At 38.0% G+C, this 23,977-nt stretch overlaps 1 protein-coding gene across 1 annotated transcript; it reads left to right on the plus strand.

Moving 5' to 3' along the window:
- Nucleotides 1-246: 246 nt before the first annotated feature.
- Nucleotides 247-16,345, plus strand: LOC126807730 (E3 ubiquitin-protein ligase XIAP). The gene is made up of 6 exons (XM_056103295.1): nt 247-294; nt 3,982-4,041; nt 12,539-13,955; nt 14,126-14,706; nt 15,523-15,698; nt 16,304-16,345. Exons 3-6 carry the CDS (start codon nt 13,372-13,374, stop codon nt 16,343-16,345), a joined length of 1,383 nt encoding a protein of 460 aa, XP_055959270.1. The 5' UTR covers nt 247-294; nt 3,982-4,041; nt 12,539-13,371.
- The last annotated feature ends 7,632 nt before the right edge of the window (nt 16,346-23,977 follow it).

Consider the following 23,977-nt stretch of genomic DNA (forward strand, 5'->3'; position numbering starts at 1 on the left):
AGGATGTTATATGTACATGACAACTGTACAACGAAAATCTGATTGGAACAACTACCAGAAACTCTCTCAAAACCACTACTTTATCAAATTTAATGTCAAGCAATAGAGCGATGAAGGCTTTTGCGAGTTATTGTTGCATAATACTGTAAATAATTGTTGTATAAAGGAGGGAAAAGAAAATGCTATTGTTATATTATAATGCTTGTTTTTATCATATACATGTATTTTTGGCAGATAAAAGATTCCAGTTTGCGGAACAAAAATCTGATCAACTTTGGCTGATAAAAATTGAAAGTAAGTGTATGCCATGTTTTAGTTAGGGTTCATTTTAATCAGCGTTTCCTATAGATTAGATCTTTATTAACGCAGTTGGTGCATAACAGTAATGTGTTCACTCCATTTCTTTTCCGAAAGCATGTTGTCAACATATATAGAACCTACATCAAATAGTTCAAAACAAATAACTCAGAGTGCATGCTCCTACCTGGTTCCTAGATATGGTCCGATCTTACCCCTATGGTTTTATCTATGCTATGCTATTAATATTATACGAAATGTAACACACGTAAAGAATTTAATGGTGTTGCCTACTGTGTTCCATAGTATTAAAAATAGTGCATGATTCATACGCCATTGGTTTCTATTTCCTTAACCGGTAATGTCTAGGTGACCGATATAAATCATATTTCAACCCAGGGGTAACCTTTTGAATCATATTGTAGTTTAATCTTGGTGAACTTTGTGAATCGTACGCATGTAGTCTAGGTGAAGTACATTTCAATCTTGGTGAAGTTTTAATACAATTAGGGAGTCTAGGTGAATCCGGGAAATAGATCTGTGACATGTGAAGGTTTTGTGTTTTCCGAGAATTTGTGTTCGGGTTTTAAATGTTTTAAAAAAAACCAAATTACGCGATTGGGATGGTGGAATTAAGACGGAGAATTAATCTGAATGCTAACCAGGAGGATTGATTGAATTAAAGCAACAGAGTATTAAATGCCGGAATGAACTGTAACTTTAAAGCATTTAATTTTGTAAAAACCTCTTAAATTTACGCCCCTGACAAGGGTTAAGTTCTTAAGCCGATGAAGTCTATTGACTTTCAACTATTTTGAAAATACATGTAATGACCTTTGATCACTTTGAAAAATCTAGTAATCATCCGATAGACTTGAAATTTATTTTCGGCATATTAATTATCAGCACTTTCCAAAATATACGTTCAGAGTTATCGACATCGACAAGAGTTGTAGATAATCAAGATTCTAGATTTTTCGAGTTCCTTATATTTATACACAGTAATAATGTTCATGAGATGAAGAAGCCTATATACCGTTGTTCACGTTTAAAAATCTTGTGGACTCTCTGGTGGTTAGTTATTTTCCGATTGATTTGGAATTAACACAATCTGTTCTATTTTAAGAAACCCGTTAATTTTCAGCGATTTCCGATTACAGAGTTATTACTATTTATTTTCCAATATATCTGAAATTAATACACAACGTTTTTCTTAAGAAATCTGTTAATTTTCAACGATTTCCTATAAGTCGAACATCTAAATTCATGATCGTTATAGGTACATTGAAATATGGTCGCATATTGTCGTCGCCCCCGTCCGTCCGCCCGTCCGTCCGTCGGTCCGGCGTCCACAATTGCCTGTTGACGCTCTAGAGGCCAAAGTTAATACCCGATTGACTTTAAATTTCTACACAGTATTTAAGGTGATGAGACGAAGAATCCTATTGATTTTCAGCGATTTCAGATAATTATTGCCAGAGTTATGGCCCTTGATCACTTTGAAAAATATTGTGGACGCTATAGAGGCTAAAGTTAATATCCGATTGACTCTAAATTTATACAAAGTGTTAAAGGGACAATAACACTCTTGCTGACTTGATAGCTCCAGTAAATAAATATTAGCCTTATTGTAAGTATTAGATGTTTAAGTGTCCTACCTGTTGTGTAGATTATCCATTACATCCTATTTTACTTGTCCAGAGGGTTCCTAAATATTTTAAAATCCAAGTCACATTTGAAAAGGTTTACGTTAGGCTTTTCAAATCATTTAGTTGAATTTTTCCATTTTTTTTTAAATTAGGTGTGTTAAGATGAAGCTTGTATCATCAATTAATTGGAATACTGTAAAATAGGACAATTTGTTGACCAGAATAAAGATTGGGACATATTATTCAGTTACAACAAGAGTGGTATTGAGCCTTTAAGGTCATGAGACGAAGAAGTCTATTCATTTTCAGCGATTTTCGATAATTACTGCCAGAGTTGTTGCCCTTGATCACTTCAAAAAATCTTGTGGGCACTCTACAGGCCAAAGTTAATATCCGATTGACTTTAAATTTATACAGTGTTTAAGGTCATGAGACGAAGAAACCTATTGATTTTCAACGATTTCCGATAATTACTGCCAAAGTTGTGGCCCTTGATCACTTTGAAAAATCTTGTTAGACTCTAGAGGCTCAAGTTATGATCCCATTGACTTCAGATTGATACAGAGTTTAAGATCTTGAGACGAACAATTATATTGATTTTCAATGTATTTTTATGACTTGAACAGCTAAATCCATGATATTAAAGTTTCGTATACTAAACGTTAGCATGGGACAGAACTTTATAAAAACCAAACAAATTCTAATGGTTTTCTGATAATTACTTCATAAGTTGTTACTCTTAATCAGATTTTAGTGTGTTATAAATGTTTCATTATCTAAAAAAGTAAAAATATGCTACAACACTTGTTGATTGCCCGGACGATTTAGCTGCTGTGGGCGTATGTTTCGTTGCCTGGCAACCTATGTTTTAGTGGAAATGTACACTTGTCGTTCCCTGTCATATTTGTTCATGGGTGGTTGGGTGGCCGAGTGGTCTGATTCATGCGCATTAAATCATACGGTCTGTCATTGAGTCGCGGAGGGGGGGGGGCATGGTTTCGTATTGTTCATACATAAAAATATTTAACTTAAAATAAACAATCTGAGAGTCCTCGCTTTACACTTGCGGGATAGGGGATACGAAGGACCCCTTACCTTAACCTATAGCTACAGTCGGATAGGAAACCATATCTTCTTAGTAGGGTCGTAGTATGTCGTTATGAAAGCATGTTTATATTCGATAACCTTCAATACAAATATTAACCAAATGATCCGTGCGATCGCTCACTATCTAGAGGATCCGGGGTATTGTTCGAGTAAGTTTCCCGGGATTCTCCAGTGTAGTTCTCCATTGTCAGCAGTTCAGGACGGAGGATAATGTCTACTTGGTACAAATAAACAAGGCCCCGTGTACAACTTGGCATGCACGTAATCGAAGCATTGCCAGATGGAATTCAACTACTGTCCTGGCAAATGTCCCTTATAGCAAACTGATTGACGTACGCCCGTCTGTATTATCCAGGTTGGAGCAGAAAAGTTGGACGTTAAACCCCATTTAATTCATTCCCACTATGTGGGGTGGTACGGGAACTCTTTGAGAAAATGAAGTACTGGGGTGTTGTTTATATTCTCTGATAAAATGTCTTTACGTCACGTTAAAGAACTTGATTTGTTATATTTATTTTTGAGATTGACCAAAGTGATGAAATATTTTAGTCGCTTGACCAAATAAAATTGAATATGGTACTTTGAAATAACATAAATTCAAAGAAAACGTAAAAAATTTGCACTGTTTGGCTGAGCTTTGTTTTCAATTTGAAAATAAATAAAACTTGGTAATTATGTACGCAATATTGCTGTTGGGATGTTATATGTACATGACAACTGTACAACGAAAATCTGATTGGAACAACTACCAGAAACTCTCTCAAAACCACTACTTTATCAAATTTAATGTCAAGCAATAGAGCGATGAAGGCTTTTGCGAGTTATTGTTGCATAATACTGTAAATAATTGTTGTATAAAGGAGGGAAAAGAAAATGCTATTGTTATATTATAATGCTTGTTTTTATCATATACATGTATTTTTGGCAGATAAAAGATTCCAGTTTGCGGAACAAAAATCTGATCAACTTTGGCTGATAAAAATTGAAAGTAAGTGTATGCCATGTTTTAGTTAGGGTTCATTTTAATCAGCGTTTCCTATAGATTAGATCTTTATTAACGCAGTTGGTGCATAACAGTAATGTGTTCACTCCATTTCTTTTCCGAAAGCATGTTGTCAACATATATAGAACCTACATCAAATAGTTCAAAACAAATAACTCAGAGTGCATGCTCCTACCTGGTTCCTAGATATGGTCCGATCTTACCCCTATGGTTTTATCTATGCTATGCTATTAATATTATACGAAATGTAACACACGTAAAGAATTTAATGGTGTTGCCTACTGTGTTCCATAGTATTAAAAATAGTGCATGATTCATACGCCATTGGTTTCTATTTCCTTCTCGGTAGGCGTGTGAACGTAAGTAATTCACTTATTTTGTAACGAATTCATGTTTATCGGACAAGTTCTTCCACCAGAGGGTATCGCATTAACACACAACAAGATGAATTAACAACAGGATTTTGGCCATAAACATATTTAATTAACTACTCTTAAGAGCGCACTGTATACAAAGTAGTCTGGTGGACTATGGGGAGTGTCGCCACGCGAGAGGAGAATTTATGAGACCAAGCCCCATGTTCACAAAGCAGTCTCATACTCATACTTAAGTTAAAAATTTACTCAAAATTGTTTGCCTTATTTTAACTAAAATATAGCCCTTTATAAAACTTTTGTTGTTTTAATGTATCAAATGTATTTAATGTAAGAAGCTATGTCCAAATTTGTGTGTTTCTTGATCAAAGATATTTCGGTACTATTTCAGTAACGTACCTCTACCAGTTCCTGTGATCGTAGAGACTTGAAATTTTCAGGGGGTGTTCACAGGGACTAGCCATGACCTCACACGAAATTTCAGCCGAATCGGTCAATAACTGTTTATTTTACTGTAGTTTAGCTTCTATAAGAGATACATTTATCCGATTTTGACGCCATTTTGTTTGTTGACTATTTAGGCTCGAATGACGTCATATGTGGATTGTGGGTTAGGATAAGGGTTAGGGTAAGGGCTAGGACCTGTAGATTTCGTCATAGTCTCAAGATGTAGACGGCGCTATTGCACTTTCGTACCTCTACCAGTTCCCGTGGTCGTAGGAACCTGAAATTATTAGAGGATGTTAAGGGGGACTAGCAATGACCACACACCAAATTTCAGCCGAATCGATCAATAACTTTTTATTTTACTGACCTTTTAATTTCTAACGAGAGAGAACTTCATCTGTTTGACGCCATTTGCTTTGTTTACTATTTAGACTCGAATAACAAGACACTAAGACGGAAACCGACACACTGCACTAGCTGCCTATCTCTGCAGTTCATAAAAATTAATATAATTTTCGTATACTTTAATTTTTGCGCGAAGCCACCATGTTCTATAAAATACTATTTGGTGTTGATCAGTGGATTGGCCTTTAGGTGTAAATATTGCCGTGACCTTGATTTTGACCTTGAGTCTTAACTTCCCATCCATATCAGGGCCTTTGCGTTTATGATTGCCGTGGCCTTATTTCGTACTGTATTTTCAAAGTTAATGTTCGAGGTGAAAGCAGAGACGACGTCCTTCAGAAAAGATAATTGGGTCAAAGTCGTAGGTCAAGGTCATAATACAGAAAACTAAACTCAAACTTTTCAAAGTCATTTTTTGAACATTTGACCTTGACTTACGACCTTGACCCTGTAACCGTTTTCGAAGGCTATCATCTTGGCTTGAATCATGGACGTTTACCTTGGTTCTGTCCCACACTGCTCGGTCAGAAAAGGGTCAAACGCAGAGGGGCCGTGTCCGAAAGGAAGTCAATGGGCGTGGTCAATGTGAAAGGTCGTGGTGACCTCCACTAGTCACCGTTAACCATCCGTGACCTTGACCCTGACCTAGTGTCCGAACTTCCCATCCATCTCGGGCCCTTTGCGTTTATGCGTGCCGTGACCTTATTTCTTACTGTATTATCAAAGTTAATGTTCGAGGTGAAAGCAGAGACGGCGTCATTCAGAAAAGATAATTGGGTCAAAGTCGTAGGTCAAGGTCATGTTACAGAAAACTAAACTCAAACTTTTCAAAGTCATTTTTGGGACAGGGCCAGGGTAAACGTCGATGGTTCAAGCCAAGATGATGGGCTTTGAAAATGGTTACGGGTCAAGCTCGTAAGTCAAGGTCAAATGTCCCAAAACTGACCTTGAAAAGTTTGAGTTCAGTTTTCTATAACATGACCTTGACCTACGACTTTGACCCAATTATCTTTTCTGAGGGACGTTGTCTTTGCTTTCACCTCAAGCATTAACTTTGATAATACAGTAAGAAATAGGGTCACGGCAAGCATAAACGAAAAGGGCCCGAGATTGATGGGAAGTTTGGACTCAAGGTCGAAGTCAAGGTCACGGATGGTTAAAGGTGACTAGTTGAGGTCACCACGAACTTTCACATTGACCACGCCCTTTGACTTCCTTTCGGACACGGGCCCCTCTGCGTTTGACCGTTTTCTGACCGAGCAGTGTGCGACAGGGCCAAGGTAACCGTCGATGGTTCAAGCCACGATTATGGGCTTTGAAAATGGTTATGGAATCAAGGTCGTAAGTCAAGGTCAAATGTCCCAAAACTGACTTTGAAAAGTTTGAGTTCAGTTTTCTGTAACATGACCTTGACCTACGACTTTGACCCATTTATCTTTTCTGAAGGACGTTGTCTCTGCTTTCACCTCAAGCATTAACTTTGATAATACAGTAAGAAATAGGGTCACGGCAAGCATAAACGAAAAGGGCCCAAGATTGATGGGAAGTTTGGACTCAAGGTCAAAGTCAAGGTCACGGATGATTAAAGGTGACTAGTGGAGGTCACCACGACCTTTCACATTGACCACGCCCATTGACTTCCTTTCGGACACGGGCCCTTTGCGTTTGACCCTTTTCTGACCGAACAGTGTGCGACAGGACCAAAGTAAACATCGATGGTTCAAGCCAAGGTGATAGCCTTCGAAAATGGTTACGAGGTCAAGGTCGTAAGTCAAGGTCAAATGTCCCAAAACTGACTTTGAAAAGTCCGAGTTTAGTTTTTCTGTAAGATGACCTTGACCTACGACTTTGACCCAAGTATCTTTTCTGAAGGACTTCGTCTCTGCTTTCACCTCGAACATTAACTTTGATAATACAGTTAGAAATAAGGCCACGGCAAGCATAAACGCAAAGGGCCCGAGATGGATGGGACGTTTGGACTCAAGGTCAGAGTCAAGGTTACGGATGGTTAACGGTGACTAGTGGAGGTCACCACGACCTTTCACATTGACCACGCCCATTGACTTCCTTTCGGACACGGACCCTCTGCGTTTGACCGTTTTCTGACCGAACAGTGTGCGACAGGACCAAGTTAAACGTTCATGATTCAAGCCAATGTGATAACCTTCGAAAATGGTTACGGGGTCAAGGTCGTAAGTCAAGGTCAAATGTCCCAAAAAATGACTTTGAAAAATTTGAGTTTAGTTTTCTGTAACATGACCTTGACCTACGACTTTGACCCAATTATCTTTTCTGAAGGACGTCGTCTCTGCTTTCACCTCGAACATTAACTTTGATAATACAGTAAGAAATAAGGCCACGGCAAGCATAAACGCAAAGGCCCCGATATGGATGGGAAGTTTGGCCTCAAGGTCAAAATCAAGGTCACGGCAATATTTACACCTAAAGGCCAATCCACTGATCAACACCAAATAGTATTTTATAGAAAATGGTGGCTTCGCGCAAAAATTAAAGTATACGAAAATTATATTAATTTTAATGAACTGCAGTGTTAGGCAGCTAGTGCAGTGTGTCGGTTTCCGTCTAAGTGTCTTGTTATTCGAGTCGGTTTCCGTCTTAGTGTCTTGTTATTCAAGTCTAATTAGTAAACAAAGCAAATGGCGTCAAACGGATGAAGTTCTCTCTCGTTAGAAATTAAAAGGTCGGTAAAATAAAAAGTTATTTATCGATTCGGCTGAAATTTGGTGTGTGGTCATTGCTAGCCCCCCTTAACATCCTCTGAAAATTTCAAGTGCCTACGACCACGGGAACTGGTAGAGGTACGAAAGTGCAATAGCGCCGATGTAGACAGGGCTAGCCCTAACCCTAACCCTGTCTTGTTATTCGAGTCTAAAAAGCCAACAAACAAAATGGCGTCAAACTCGGATAAACTTTCTCGTTATAAGCTAAACTACGGTAAAATAAAAAGTTATTGACAGATTCGGCTGAAATTTGGTGTGAGGTCATGGCTAGGACCCATGAATACCCCATGGGAACTGGTAGAGGTACGTTACTGAAATAGTACCGATATTTCTACTCTAGTTAGTACCGTAGTAATAAACAGTGAGAGTAAATTTAAGTCTGAGAATGCTTTGTGAACTCGAAGCCAAGTATTTCTAGAGCAGTTTTTTCTTTTCGTAGATTACCCAAAACAACCTGTATTTTGAATAAAAACAACACATTTTTATGATTTTTTCTTTCTTTTTGCTTAGTAGGCCAGGGTCGTTTCTATGGAAGACCAAACAGCCATATTCAGTCTGTCAGTGCTCTTATTTTTTTAGTTCTTAATTCATATTCAGGCCCGTAGCCAGCAAGGGGTGGGGGGGGCAATGCCCTCCTGAAAAAAATGTTTCCCCCCCCCCCCCCCGAAATTTTTTTTGCCGACCATAACTCTAAAATACCTACTGTAGACTGAGCCGGGTGTGCCCCCCCCCCCCCTAAAAACTTCACTTTCGAAATTTGATACTAAAATTAACATTTGTTTCTTTAAATAAATATGTGTTTTACAAATCAGATATTTGTCATATCAGATTTGTAAATTGTATTCTTGCTTTATTAAATTCTATTTTAGAAATCAAAAAAATTACATTTACATTTCACCAGAAACATACACGAAAAACAAATCTCGAACCTACTACGATAACAATAAGAGTTGTCTTTCTTGCTTTGATCTTCCATCTATTTCTGGGAGATTTTTTTCAGGACTATTAAAAAAAGAGTAAAGGTTAGGGAATATTAAACATCTATACATATAAAAAAAAGAGAAAAAACAATAGAGATGTGTTGTTTTGTTCAAAATATCAAAATACAGGTTGTTTTGGGTAATTAAAGTTGTTATGGGTAGTTTTGGGTAAATCTATGGACCCTATTCTAGGTGATAATCACTGATCGGGTGTTTGTGGGGTGGTAGTCAGGCCCACCCACCCCCGATTCGGTGAACTGTCCATTATCGGTCGATGTGTTTCCGTTTTTCGGGCACAAACCTCAGAGAATGGGACCATATTTCATAGAAAAAAAGTTGTATAATGGTAAAATGAAATCGCTGTAACACCTAAGACCCCGCGCACCTCACCCCACCCAACTGGGATTGACCCCTTATGTCTATGATGACAAACTATTTAACATAACAAAAACGGTGTCAACTTTTTGTGATAAGATCATTTATTTGAAGTTTTTGTCAGTTACGGCGCGCTTAAGCTGACTGGGTAACTAATCATATTTTATTATTAAATATTCAAAGGTTTAATACTTTATTCATTTCTTTGTGCTCAACTTCAATAGATCACAATATCATTTAACTACTTATAAAAACATTTGTTTATACAGTAACCTACTTGAATACACCCTAATTGTATGTTATGAATAATACTGTATTTTGAAATATTGCTTTACCAAGCTTTTTGAGAGATTCTTAGAATCGTTTAAGTGAACTAGGCCTAATCACTTTATGAAACTGTAAACAAGTATTAATTTTGCATGTAATTCCCCATGTGTCAGTGAATCAACTTCTCATATAAACTTCCAAGAATTTTTTGGTCGGCTTCCCATACAGTATAATTGAAATGCAAAAGCCACACCTTTATTTTAAATAGCCCGTGTGCTATAAGTTCACCCTGCGTTTATTGAATCCACAAACTTCGCCTCGAATCCGGGTGCCGGGAACTTTGCGGTAATATAACTCGATAATGCGGCATAGAAAAGTTAATGAACTTTGGCATATTCTATCTACGTAATCTGGTAATGTGAAGATATAAACATCTCAGAGCCACCAAAGCTAGTTTCGAAGTTATTGTGTGCTCAGTGAGCCAACCCTAACCAGAGTCTCCTATATTTTTAGAATGTTTACGGTAATATATGTCGTCAGTAGAACATATTTTACTTGTCTATTATATATATACATTAATATGTCTTAAAATTTTATTTTCTAATGTAAAGGTTACAATTATTATCGTAATAAATATATATATATACTATTAAAAAAAAGTAGGGGATATTTGAATTTGGGGGCATAATACTAAAATATGCAAATGACTACGAAAAAAGTCACTATAGAACCTAACAGAAGAAACATTTCCAGTTACATGTGACGCCCAAACGCACCAATAGCTACCGCATGGAATGCAGGTGATGCTTGGGATCATCATGGGGGTCCAACCCAAGATTTGCACGACTCTGACTTTGAATGTTACAGTCATTGTGGCATTGAATTCCAGGGTGGAAACATCAGTTTAATTGTTTTAGTGACCAGAAAACAAATTTTGATATGCGTCGGCTTACCCAAAATGAAAGGTTACGTGCCCTTGGCATGCTACAGATCGGCACAACACAGGCGGTTGTGGCGCGGACGATGAATGTTTCTCAGTCTGTCATAAGCAGGCTATGGTCCAGATACCGTGATACACAATCTGTACAGGACAGACCACGCTCCGGTCGACCAAGGGCGACAACTCAAGCCCAGGATCGATTTATCCGTACCTTGGCCTTGAGAAATCGTGTCATCACAGCAAATCAGATCAGCGCTCGTCTTCAAACAGACACTGGTGTGAGAGTGAGTAGCCAGACGATTCGGAATCGACTGCATAGGGGTCACCTTCGCGCCCGACTTCCTCGCGTGATCGCTTGTTTGAGAGATCATCATATTCAGGCAAGACGTCGTTGGTGTAGGGATCGTCAACACTGGGATAATCGACGCTGGAGCAATGTGATGTTTTCAGATGAGTCAAGGTTCACTGTTGATTTTTTGGACAGACGTAGGAGGGTGTGGCGTCGTCGAAACAAGCGCTTCCAAGACGTTAACGTCATCAGACATGATCGATTTGGGGGTGGTTCTGTTATGGTGTGGGGAGGCATCACTGTTGCTGGAAGAACGGCTTTACATGTTGTTGCAGGGCGTGTTACAGGCCAGTACTACCGGGACAACATCTTGGCAGTTCATGTTGGGCCGTTCGCACGACGTCATGGCCGCCGTTTCATCTTCCAGGATGACAACGCAAGATGTCACAGGGCCAGGATCGTTACAGGTTACCTCCAACAACAGAACATCACCACATTACCTTGGCCAGCACTGAGTCCCGACCTCTCCCCCATCGAGCATGTCTGGGACATGCTTGGACAGAGGTTACGTCAACGTCAACAACGTCCTGCCAATGTCCAATGTGGAGTATGCCACGTCGGATCAATGCTTGTTTGGCAAACAGAGGAGGATTTACCCGTTACTGACTTGGTTGTGATGCTGTGGTAACTTTGCTGTTTGACCCCGGGTATCATTTTACCCTTATAATGGTCAGTCTGTGCCTTACTTAGTCTAACGATCATTTGGAATAAATCGATGAATGTGAACTTCATTTCATTTTGTCATTTGTTTCTTCGTCAGTTTCATTAGGTGACTTTAATAACACTTAAAAATCAAATATCCCCTACTTTTTTTGAATAGTAAATATAGGTTTATAGTGGCGGTAGGAATATGTTTGCTAACTTCATTTCGAATCCAGGTGCTGGAATACTGGACGGTAACAGCATACTAAGATTGACTATTATTTTAGCAAAAGTTGATCCGTGTGGTTTTTTTTAGGAATCATAGATGGCTGCACGCTTCATTCTTCCACGACTGCATGTTAGGGGTTCCCCGCTAAATACATGCGTGGGCCGCGGTCAGTTCGACGTTAACTTGCTAACCTGGATCTGTGTGTATCGTAAGACGACATTTTAGCGCGACTCTCTTTTATTCCTCAAAAGAAGTTTATTGGGTGGGGCCTGGGGGTATATTGAAAATGACCCAGACCGTCCGTCCCACTTATGTTTTCGGAGCATATCCTATTAATCGTTTTTGGGGGGTTTTTTTGTTTCCATGGAAACAAATTGGGCTAAAGTGTTTGGTATACAATTTTAATTCTGGGGCATATCTCATAAACCGTTGAATATGTCAATATATGAGTGGTTTCTATCCAAGGCTTGAACGGGACACGGGTTCTATCTTATGCCTAACCTTGTAGGTCTCCCTCCCCCCTCTGATAAAGTTTCCTTGAAGAAGCGAAATGTTGAAATACCATACATTAGTCCCCAAATGACCTAGTTTGTAGTTCAATTCATCGCTCTAATTTCCGGGATATTCACATTTTAAAAAAAATTAAATAAGTTTAAAAATGAATAATTGTAGAATATTATATGATTAAATAAAATATTTATTTACTTACTACATGTAATTAATTACATTTCAGATGATGGGAGTAATATTTTCAAAATGGATCCTGCTGCAAGGCAGGGGATATGGCTGTTTGTAGAAAATATTTACCATACTTGTTGCAAAGTTGTGCTCTACCTAGATGTGCTCTATTGTACATTTACAATCATCGGAGAAGGAAACAGCATACTATCTCATTCAATATTCTACAGAATTGCTTTAACTTAGATATATATTTATTCTGCTTAGCGTGTAATGGTTTTCACAAACTTTGTTCTATATTTCATTATCATAATATATATGTGTGTATATATATGGTAATTTTAATATTTTCAATAATACAACCTAGAAATCTTCAGATTAAACACAAAGATCGACATAAACATTATATAACATTAAATAGTAGCGTGTATTGTATTTTTACATCTCATAGAAAAACCAAAAGACGAAAACATTTTCAAATATTAAATAGTAGCGTGCATTGTATTGGTAACTTTATCACGACATATAGTCGTGTGTTTATATCTCATAGAAAAACCAAAAGACGAAAACATTTTCAAACATTAAATAGTAGCATGTATTGTATTATTAACTTTATCACAAACTATAGAATAGAAGTGTGTTAATATCACATAGAAAAAAAAAAAAAAAAAGAAAACATTTTATAATTTTATAACATTAAATAAAAGTGTTTATTAAAAACATTAACTTTATAACCTGTATTATATTCATACAATATCAGAAATGGCAGTGTATCTATCATTTAATTCATCAGAATAAAAGTAAACATATTTCAAAGTGCAAGAGTTATTAAGTGTTAAGCATTTTTAAATTTAAAAGCATATCTTTGCTATACATATTAATTACAATATGATTACGCGGCTAAGTCAAACATTAACCATAGAAACCATAAAACAGGGTATTAGTGGTGATGTACAACCAACTTCAGATTGTATGAAATATGAATGGATGAGACTAGGTTCTTTCAAATTATTTCCTAGACAATCTGAAGGAAGGCCGATAAAATTAGCTAAAGCTGGGTTTGTCTTTACCGGTACCAGAGAAGATGATGCTGTCACGTGTTTTACATGTGGTGTTACTAAAAATAACTGGCGTAAATATGAAGACCCTCTTCAAGTTCACAAAGATCTGAATTCAAGATGTAATTTTGTAAACAATATATCTATAAATGTCAGCATCGTAGTTCCAGAACCGATTGTCTATGGCAAAATTTTGGAGACTCTGCATGAAACGTACTGTAGTGGAAACAGGGGGGAGAACTCGCGCAGTACATCTCCATTCTCTACAGGTATCAACACTGGAATAACGGACCCAACAATAAGACAAACATATGGTATTCCATTAGAAAGACAAGATACAAACCAGGCAGTACAAGTCACTGACGATGGAATGGGAGCAGATGTTAGTAGAATGGTACCCAATCAATCCATGAGGTAGGAGATTATTTAATTTGTCTGTTATATATTAAATGTTAAGATAACAAGGGCTAGCTTCTTAATTTGTTATGCTTTTGACGGAGTCCCTGAAGAGCTTGTTAGAAGAAATGTTAAATGTTGCCGAACAAACTTCTTATTTATATCGATTTCACTCTGTTTACTTTCAGTTCTGCTAGTGTTGTATTAACGGGTGACTCTAACAGACAAACTATGGTAGTAGAAGAAGCAAGATTAAGAACATTTCAAAACTGGCCAAGATATTTGACTGTTAGACCGATTGAATTAGCACGAGCTGGATTCTATTATCTTGGTTCTGCTGACCGGGTACAGTGTGCCTTCTGTAGAGGTATTTTGAGGGACTGGGAAGAAGCAGAAAGTCCAGTCGCTGAACACTGGAGATATTTTTCCAGTTGTGAATTCTTGAGAGGAACCGACCAATCTAATGTTCCGATTATACCAAATGATAGTTATATACATGATTATGTATCAACTCATCCACTGAGTTCTACAGATGAAGATGTTAGAGCAGCTCTTAATCCACTATCAACTATCTTAAAAAATGGAAATTTAAACCTAGTTCAAAGTGATGCCCCAGCAACCGCAGAAGATTTAGGTATCATCACTCAAACAGCTTCCCAACCAGATAAAGCTATACTCGCTACTCGAGTGGCAACATTTGCTAATTGGCCGAGAAGATCGCCATTGCCCAGCAAAGAACAGATTGCTGAAGCTGGATTTTACTACCTTGGTAGGCATGTTAAAGTTTATTAACCAAGTAACATATTGTCGATGCTGAAAATTGTGGTGTAAATCCATCCTTGATTTTCAACACATATTTAGAAATGGGCAGTCTCATGTATAAGATTTATTATCTTATTTACGTTGATAGTTCTCCAGACAAAGATATTATACAATATCAACACACTTGTCCACATTGCTAGTTTGGGATCAAATACTGCGTTAAAGATACAAATAAAAAATTACAATCTAAAACAAATACACGCAAAACATGTACTTGGATTGTGTGAGAAGAGGAGCACTCTGCTCTCAGTAAATATTTGCAGTACCTATGGGCTATTAAGTGCTCTGAATACACTATCTATTGTCTAGTAAGATTAGCCTCAATAACAGCCAATATTAGTAGCGAAGGGAAACTTCTAAGAAACTTGGAGGACGTTTGCAAATATTCCTCGAACTCTGGTGTCACAGTACAGCCCTCAATGTGTATAAGGTATCGCAGACAAGAAATATCTCACCCAGAGTTCAAGGTGTGTGTGATGATCAGAGATACCAGCGATGGCATTCCAGGAGCATCTACTTGTCAAAACGCTGTTGTCCTCAGGGCCGAACACAGTCTATAACATTTCCTGAAATGTGCAATTTCATATACATATACATTGTATAGCACAACCTGTCACATGCTCGATTTTGAACCCGGTAAGTAGTGATATAGAATCTGTGATGTCTTCAAAACATCTAAAATAAGACCGTCAAAATTGTGTTATGACATAGGTAGTAATTGTTGTTTATATATTATACCATAAATATTCTACTTTATTTTCAGACCGAGAAGATGCAGTAAAATGTTTCTTTTGTGGTGGTGTTTTAAAATCCTGGAGAGATGAGGATATCCCATGGAAAGAACATGCAAAATGGTTTCCTAAATGTGCATATTTACTGAGGATCAAAGGTCAAGAATTTGTGGACACTATACATCAACCTGGTACCGGTACGGCAAAGGTAAGATAAGGGATGGGTACAAGATAGGTTATTTCATACAAAGGGGTATCAGCATGCCATATCTATCGATACAGTGTTGCTCTTTTACAGCAATTCAAGTTTTCTTTATGAATTTTATTGTTCATGCTATAATCACTATACATGTGATCTGATCGCCGTCCTGGTTATGTTTATATTGTAAATATAACATTACTAGTAATGTGTGATACAGCCGCTTTGATTTGGGTCAGCAATAAAATTGTCCGTTTCACTAGATTTGTATTTGGAATAACAATCTATGTTCATTGACAGTTTTATGTTGATCAAGCCAGTTTTGCTATGCAATCCATTTTACCGTTCTGTGTTACACTGTAAGTCAAATTACAAACCAAAAGACGTCTACTTCCGCTTCATCATTGGAAACAAGAATTTAATGTATAGAGCCAAGCCCATCACTAATAGAAATAATAGACCAACCCTGTTTCTTGGCCTAAAATAAAGAGGCGTGTTTCATTTTAATCTTTGTGGGGGGCTATTTATTGTTTGACTTGATATTTTCGCCAGTGATTAAAGTTTTCTATATATAATAATTTAATTAATTTTTATACCTTTGAATATTATTTTAGGTTGTAGGAACTAATGGTTCTGTGGGTGCTACAGGTCAGTAATAAAATATAGTCTAGTATCTAGTACATACTATTAATTATCAAACTCTCAAGGACAACATAGTCAGATAAGATTATTTGAACTCCCCATAAATGCTATATATAAGAAGATTTAATGAATGAATGTAATTATGCAGTAATTTTAGAATCCAAGCATTGCATACAGCACGATGTATGTGTTATAATATTTTGTTCAACCTCTGTGCTCATAACTTTTACATTATATTAGTCGTACGTGAAATGGGTTTTGTAGAGTGCGTGTCTGATTTTACATCCAGAAGACTAATAAAATCATGCCATTTCTCAATATGATTTTCAGGTAATAAACGAAATGCTATTGATGTTCAAAGGATACTCAATCTTCCAATGGTGAAAACTGTGTTGGAATTACAGGTTGATAAAGCTAATATAATAAAAGCCATAGAAAACAGACTGAGAAATCAAGGTAATTTATGTACTATTGCAACATATACAGACATCGCGACATAAAACATTAAATGTTTCGAATGCCGATATTATAATATCCAGAGCCACCACACCAAAACATGACCAAGGGTACATCAATCCAATTGTTACGGTTTAAGATTTCGCCCATTTGTGTTTCAGGTCAACTTTTTACGGACAGTTCTGAACTGCTTAATGCAGCGTTAGATATGGAGAGTGGGGTTAAAAAAAATGGAAATGTGATAAAAACGGGACAACCAGTTGTCACCCATAAGGATCATCATGTGGCCAATGGTATCCTGGCTGCTGATGAAGCGGCACCAGCAGAACAGCAAGCATCTGAAGCAGCAGCTAGAGCAGGAACCGATGCTATTCCACAACCAGGAGAAGGTGAAAATCAAGGTACTGAGATTTAATATAACAAACTCTTTACATAATTGATTACCCAATGTTTCTATTGATATTAACAAATTTTCTGATCAAGTCAGTTGTTTCTTATGTCTTTTTAATTTGTTCCACAAATTACATAGTTATGATTAAGCCGCATATTATTTTTTTGTGTTTGTAAATTTACTGCCCTTAAACATACATTATGCAAGAGCAAAATTAGCAAAATTATTAATTAGACATTAATTAACTCATCCAGGTCATAATCAACTCTCGATGGTATCGGATTTCTCCGATATTAAATAGATTAGAACAGTTCAGTCATATTTTGATTTAAGCTACAATTGCAAGAGCGAGACTTAGCTTCGAACAACCAGTGCGGTTATTGAAATTATTGCACACGTCTTGTCAAATCTTCAAAGGCTAATATCTCGCAATAGAGTAATTGGAATTAATTTTACATTATCTATTTTCGAACTGTTATACCAAGAATGGCTAGCTCTTTATCTAAATCTTACATTATATATCTTTAATTATTCAAACTGATGATTAAACAGAAAGTCACCAGAAAGTATTAAATGCAAATTAATACATCTCCTGACTCTTTGATATTATTCAATTATTTACAGAATCATCCCAGCTACTGCGAGAAAATGAAGAACTGAAAGAACAGCGATTGTGTAAAATCTGCATGGATGCTGAATCTAATATTGTTCTTCTTCCTTGTGGCCATCTGGTTGCATGTGAATTATGTGCCCCTGTTTTAACAAAATGTCCGATGTGTCGTAAAGAAGTGCGTGGAAGCGTCAAAACTTACTTGTCTTAAACATGGGTTTCGAGTGAAGAAAGTTTGATAATGCTTCACTGGAAATAGGCGTACCCTCTCTAGATATTTCATCTTCTAACAGCTCTTTCTTCGTCGGTGACGGTATTCGTGGTACTGTTAAATATGGCGAAACAGGCTAACACAAGGTCGGGTCGAAAAAAACGTAGCAAACAACAAACAAAAAACAAAAAACAGCAGATGTGTCAACTACAAAATAGTAGAACGAAACAGTAGAACTCAAACAGAGAGAGAGAGAGAGAGAAATGGGGTTTAACGTCCACTCGACACAAACTAGGTCATTTCGGGACTAACATGTGGTTTTATTTTATTTCAATAATTCGCTTGCGCGTAGGGGTCTTTAGCAGTGGGAGGAAACCGGAGGACCCGGAGAAAAAACCCACGAGGTTGGACAGGCGACCCTACTCCTTGCCACGTACAAAGAACTCAAACAACTTGACCCACAGTGTCTTATCTATCAAGAAGCAATTCTGCCAAGAAAAAAAGCACACGAAGTATGAGCAAAAATCACTCAAAACGAGGCCAAGAAGTTCATGCTCGGAATGAAACGGTATGTCTGCGCCTTCTCACATGGTTTTGGAGTGACGTAACTATGATGGTGTAGAATTTTATTTAACCTGTTTTTGTGCCGACTGTACCGTGAAATGCGATGTTTGTGATAAATCTTTAATGTTTATCTTTATCTGGTTACGTCTTATGGCATTGGTCGTCTAAATTATTTTATAAATATACATTACAAGTATTGCTGTGAATAAATTTTATAAGAGGAGATTTAAGACATAGTTATTTATCTCCTTTATATGAATTGAATATTAACTCAATACATGCTGTGACTTTATCTTGAAATGTTTGCGTATGTGGTAGTTAAAAAGTGTTTCACAAAAACATTTCCAGTTATGACCCAGGCGTGTTGATTAAATAGAGGATATTTGTCGTTTTAGAGTGAATAACATGTTTTATTTCATCGAGAAGCAAGAAAACTTATATTTTCACGAATGCGTATTTATTTTATGATTTTACAATCATTTTAGGTAAAAACAACATGGACTACTTTGTCCGCTTGGAGCCAGTGGAATAACACTTTTATTTCACTGATAAAATGCGGTATTCCACTACTGATCATAAAATAAAAGATATTACACTATTGTACTCGCCTGTAAACAGATAATATGTGACATTATGCCATATAATCTGTAATCTATCACATCGTCTGAGAACTCTGACCCGACGTTTGTCAAATGTGGTATGTAATTTTAAAAAAAAAGAAACTGGATGACTTAGAATCGTGAAATTTGGTAATATCAAGGTAATGGTCGCGTATTGTGAGTACAGACTCTTAATTTCGAACCATTTTGTATGTATGTTAAAAACACTTGAGACGAAGTGTCAGGTCATTTTGCGACTGTCTGTTGTCATTGACATATGTCAGTAGCATAGGTTTAACTGAGCTTATTATTTGATGACTTATCTATCGTTAGAATGACCGACCTGGTGTGTTGAAGGACAGCAATGTAACCCTATGTGAAGAAGAAATACGGAACACGAATACAGCAGACATAGAAACTATATCAATTACTGGAGTGCTGATATTGGCTTGAAATATTAGAATACACGGTAAATGAATAGTTTATTCCTGCTGAATAAGTGCTGTACACGGAAGAGAAGCTCGACAAGAATCCCACATAAAATTACGTGAAAAATGAAAAAAAGGTTAGTTAAACAGGTCTTAAGGCCTGAAATGTTATCTTAATTGTTAATTAGATATTATTTAATTCACTCAGACCATAATCAACTCTCAATGCCATCGTTAGCCCGCGATATTTAGTCGATTTGAATACATTTTGTGGTGGATAATTTAACGTAAAAAATGGATAATCGAGACTTTGTTTATTATCGTAATGATGTTTTGGGCGAGCCGAAAATTGAATCACTAATATCTCGGTTTAGAGTGAAGCAATTTGACTGAAATTTTCAGCATATTCTATTTACATTATCTATTTGTTAACTATTATAGCGAGAACTGTCAACTCTTTATCTAATCTTATCTAACGTTCCGTCACGAAATTATTATTCAACATAAGCAAAACACTGAAATATAATCAAATCAGTTGGACTATTTGGGCTAACTTAATTTCTGGACTGTAATTAGCTGATACAATTATATTTTATTTATGTGGCCAATAGTTGACACGTCTTTATTCACTTTAAATCGAATTGACCTAGATCCCGTGACAGCAAATTATCGGAATAAATATGGAGGGGCGGGTATTTATGGATTTTTGTTGCATAAGCTGTACAGGCCAAACATGTTAGGAAGGGTTAATGTTGATATTTATTCATGGTTTGAATATATTATATATATTCGGAGTTCACATACATCAGTATTCTATTAACATGTATATTATTTTTGCTAGTTTATATGTTTTAAAATATATTTTAAAAATACGATATGACCTTTTTTTGTTTATACTATCATCCGAGTTATCATCAATAAAGAATTCATTTTTTATTCCATTCATGTTCGTTTTCATGCCTTACTTCGTGTCAAGATGACGCTTTATATAATATATGCTTACACCAGGCATCGAAACCACGACCGCAAGCCAAACATGACCGAGAGAGAGAGAGATGGGGTTTAACGTCCACTCGACACAAACTAGGTCATTTCGGGACTAACATATGGTTTAATTTTATTTACATAATTCGCTTGCGCGTAGGGGTCTTTAGCAGTGGGAGGAAACCGGAGGACCCGGAGAAAACCCACGAGGTTGGACAGGCGACCCTACTCCTTGCCACGTACAACCGGGGATTCGAAACCACGCTAGTCGACTCAATGACAGACTTTATGATACAGCGCGCGCACGCTAACCATTCAGCCACCCAACCCCCCCAAACATGACCGACCAGCTAGAGCTCGAAGCGCGACACCCTTAGCCACCAGGCCATTCCAACCCGCCTAGGGTGACTATTCGTTCGTTCCCTTGGTTTAACATCCACATTCAAGTTATTACGTCATTACAGTCACTTATGGTTTAGATTTATGTTAGAAATGAACATAGTATGGTGATGATTTATAATAACCCCACGGGCAGCGCTGTATTAACCATTGTGGGTGCCTTGTGACCTTGAACATGTGCACCCCCCCCCCCAACACAAGTGTTCAGAACTTAGGCAGTATTATTCCACACACACGAATGTAATTGCATCAAACCTAACTTGGTGTCGGTCAGTGATAGTGGTTGGGGGGAGGGGGCTCAAGTCATAACCCGCGAAAGCCGTAAAGTTTCTGCGTAGTAAACGAAGGGAGTTGATTTTTGACATGGCTGACCCAAATTTAAATGCGTTTTGTAGTCTATACAGAAATTACACAGATTATACACACCATATTATCAAATAAATATAGTCTTGGGGCTAAACGTCGAAGAATACGAGTCCAGAAACCAACGTTCCTCGATTCACTGGCAACAAAAAGAGAAAAGTATGTCCAGACAATGACATTTTTGACAGATTCTGCATTGAAAACTCAAATATAAATGGGTTCAAAATTCCATCTCCTAGTAGCACAACATGTAACTAAAATATTGCAGCTAAAAATGATTTTAATGCGTTTTCTTGATACACTTTTCCCGCTAAATAAACAACAAATACACTGTCGAGAATTTTGAAAATCCGATGGAGGACCTCGTAGAGTCCCCTCACTGCCACTAGCAGATGTAGTCCTCGGCCCGACCATGCTCACATCGCTTTTCCCGCAACTGAGATTTTTTATATGGGGCCCCCTAATGTCGGAAGACCTGGGGCCTGGGTCCCACCACCGTTGTTAATCCGACCCTGCCCACGGGCCATGTAGGATGAACTGAGTCAACCCGCAGTCATAGAATGTAAATGCTGAACTTTATATGCGGATTTTTTTTGGTGAATTTATATCTATGTCACGAGATACTTCTGGAGCAAACTTGTTTTAAAATTATTGCAAATTCCATTTTACTCTACCTTCTTAAGGAGTGTTTGAGAAATGCTGAAAATCACTTGGCATATTACTGGTTTGCCAGGCAGATCTTGCAAATGCTGATTGTCTCCCTTTGATGATCATAAACACTATCAACATCGCCCGTCTGCACATCTGTTACAAATTCTTGTTAACGAAAGGGGTCATTTAAAGAGAAATGTAGTGAAACAAACACACGCTGCTGGCCTTTAGCCACAAGTGCAATATATGCACTGTAGCTTTACCCTCTGAAACCCAAATCACTAAAATATAAGTCGTGCACCAAACAGGGTATACTTCTAATTTGATGGGTTCATTCAGCAAATTTTGCTGTGAGATACCTGTATTCTTATTCATACTTAGTGAGGCCCATAATGGTGTGTGCCAAAATATGCGTACCAAAACATCACCTGTGGATTGTGAGTTGGCTAATGCCCCATGTGGATTGTGAGTTGGCTAATACCCCTCTCAGACCGGAGTGGCGTCGTTACTGCGTTGCTACGGCAACGGAATATGGTCTCAGAGCGCGTTAAGATCGCCATAAGTGTGGTAAAAGCGTGGTGGCAACGTTAGATATCGTGCTCTGGTCTCCATGATCGTCAAAGATCACCGAGTCAAGGCGGTTGTTTAGAGCATGTTCAAAACAAAACGCCAAGGTTCTGGGATCTGACCTGGAAAGCTGTGAGAACGCGGTGGGGTCGCGAATGTCTCGAGAAAGCGTGGTAACATCTCAGTGAACATAGTCTACGCGCAGTACACACAACAATTGTATAACATTTGCAACGGCGACTTCAGGGCGTGTTCACCACGATCCTCGCGTGTCTGCTACGTCCCCATCAAGCGTTCGGAGTCCTTATGGCGTTGCCATGGCACCACGTCTTGATGGGACTCCCAGTGCGCCTATGGCGATCTTATGGGGTTCCAACTGCGTTTATGGAGTTCTTAATACGACAATGGCGCAGTGCATTACGCTGCTATGGCGACCATGCTTTTCATGTGCGATTTGCTATAAAAAAAGACGATTCAAAGTTCATACATCAGTGTCTATGTCGTGTTCATCATGGCAGAAGATATCCAGAACTTGCTAATACTACAACAATTGATTTTTGTGCAGCAACAGGAAGTCACTGATGCTGCAGTTGTAAACATGGCTGGATGATGTCCGAAGATCTCAGTTTGGCCACTTCAATCGCCCCATGCCCGATCCTGCATCTTTCCACAATTTCCTCAGAATTCCACCAGATTATGTTTGATGAGGTGCTCGCCAGACTTGCCTCAAAAATCACTAAGGTGGGAGTATCACGTTGACTAGTCAATGACTGGGTGTCAGACTCTGCAGCTTCATTCTTGGAGGCCCTCTCTGGTGATGAGGCTGGAGCTGATGAGGAGGATACTGTCCAAGATGACAGTCGGTTTCGGACACTGCCACGGCCTCTGGTAGCATGTTTCTTCGGCATTGTGTTTCTGCACAATGATCATCTTGAAATTTCCAAAAATCTTGACCAGCTTATATAGTCGCCGTGATCACGTGGTAAAAACGTATGTTCAGACGCGATATACGTAGAAGACGTCTGGTAAGAACCCCATGAGCGGCGAACCATCGCCGTTGCCTAGCCAATAGATCTCAATAGTGTGGAGAGGTCGTGACACGCGCGCCATGAGAACGGAGTATAATTGCATAGGTCGCGGTAAGAACGCGTCGTTTTTCAAGTTTGTAATGTTTTGGGACATTTCCTCGCTTTGTGCATTTTCTTGTCGAAGTACGGTCGCAGCAGCACAGTAAGGAAGCCATCCCGGTGTGACGGGGATAATTAGTAGTAATGTATTACATGTATATGCTCAAATCCAGCAATTGGGTATTCCAGGTGTATGATAATCAAAGGGAGACAACAAGCATTCGTAAGAATTTACCTGGGCTCGGTTGGATCATTCTCTCCACATTGACTTCAAAGTTAAATCCCCATGACATTTC

The sequence above is a fragment of the Patella vulgata genome, chromosome 9 (assembly GCF_932274485.2).
Source record: "Patella vulgata chromosome 9, xgPatVulg1.2, whole genome shotgun sequence".
Taxonomy (NCBI): Eukaryota; Metazoa; Mollusca; class Gastropoda; family Patellidae; genus Patella; species Patella vulgata.

Excerpts from the sequence above, each read along its gene's own strand:
- LOC126807730 (XM_056103295.1), top strand. The coding sequence starts at position 13,372 with ATGATTACGCGGCTAAGTCAAACATTAACCATAGAAACCATAAAACAG. Across the intron at positions 14,707-15,522 it reads AGCTGGATTTTACTACCTTG|ACCGAGAAGATGCAGTAAAA; the intron begins GTAGGCATGTTA and ends CTTTATTTTCAG. Across the intron at positions 15,699-16,303 it reads CTGGTACCGGTACGGCAAAG|GTTGTAGGAACTAATGGTTC; the intron begins GTAAGATAAGGG and ends ATATTATTTTAG.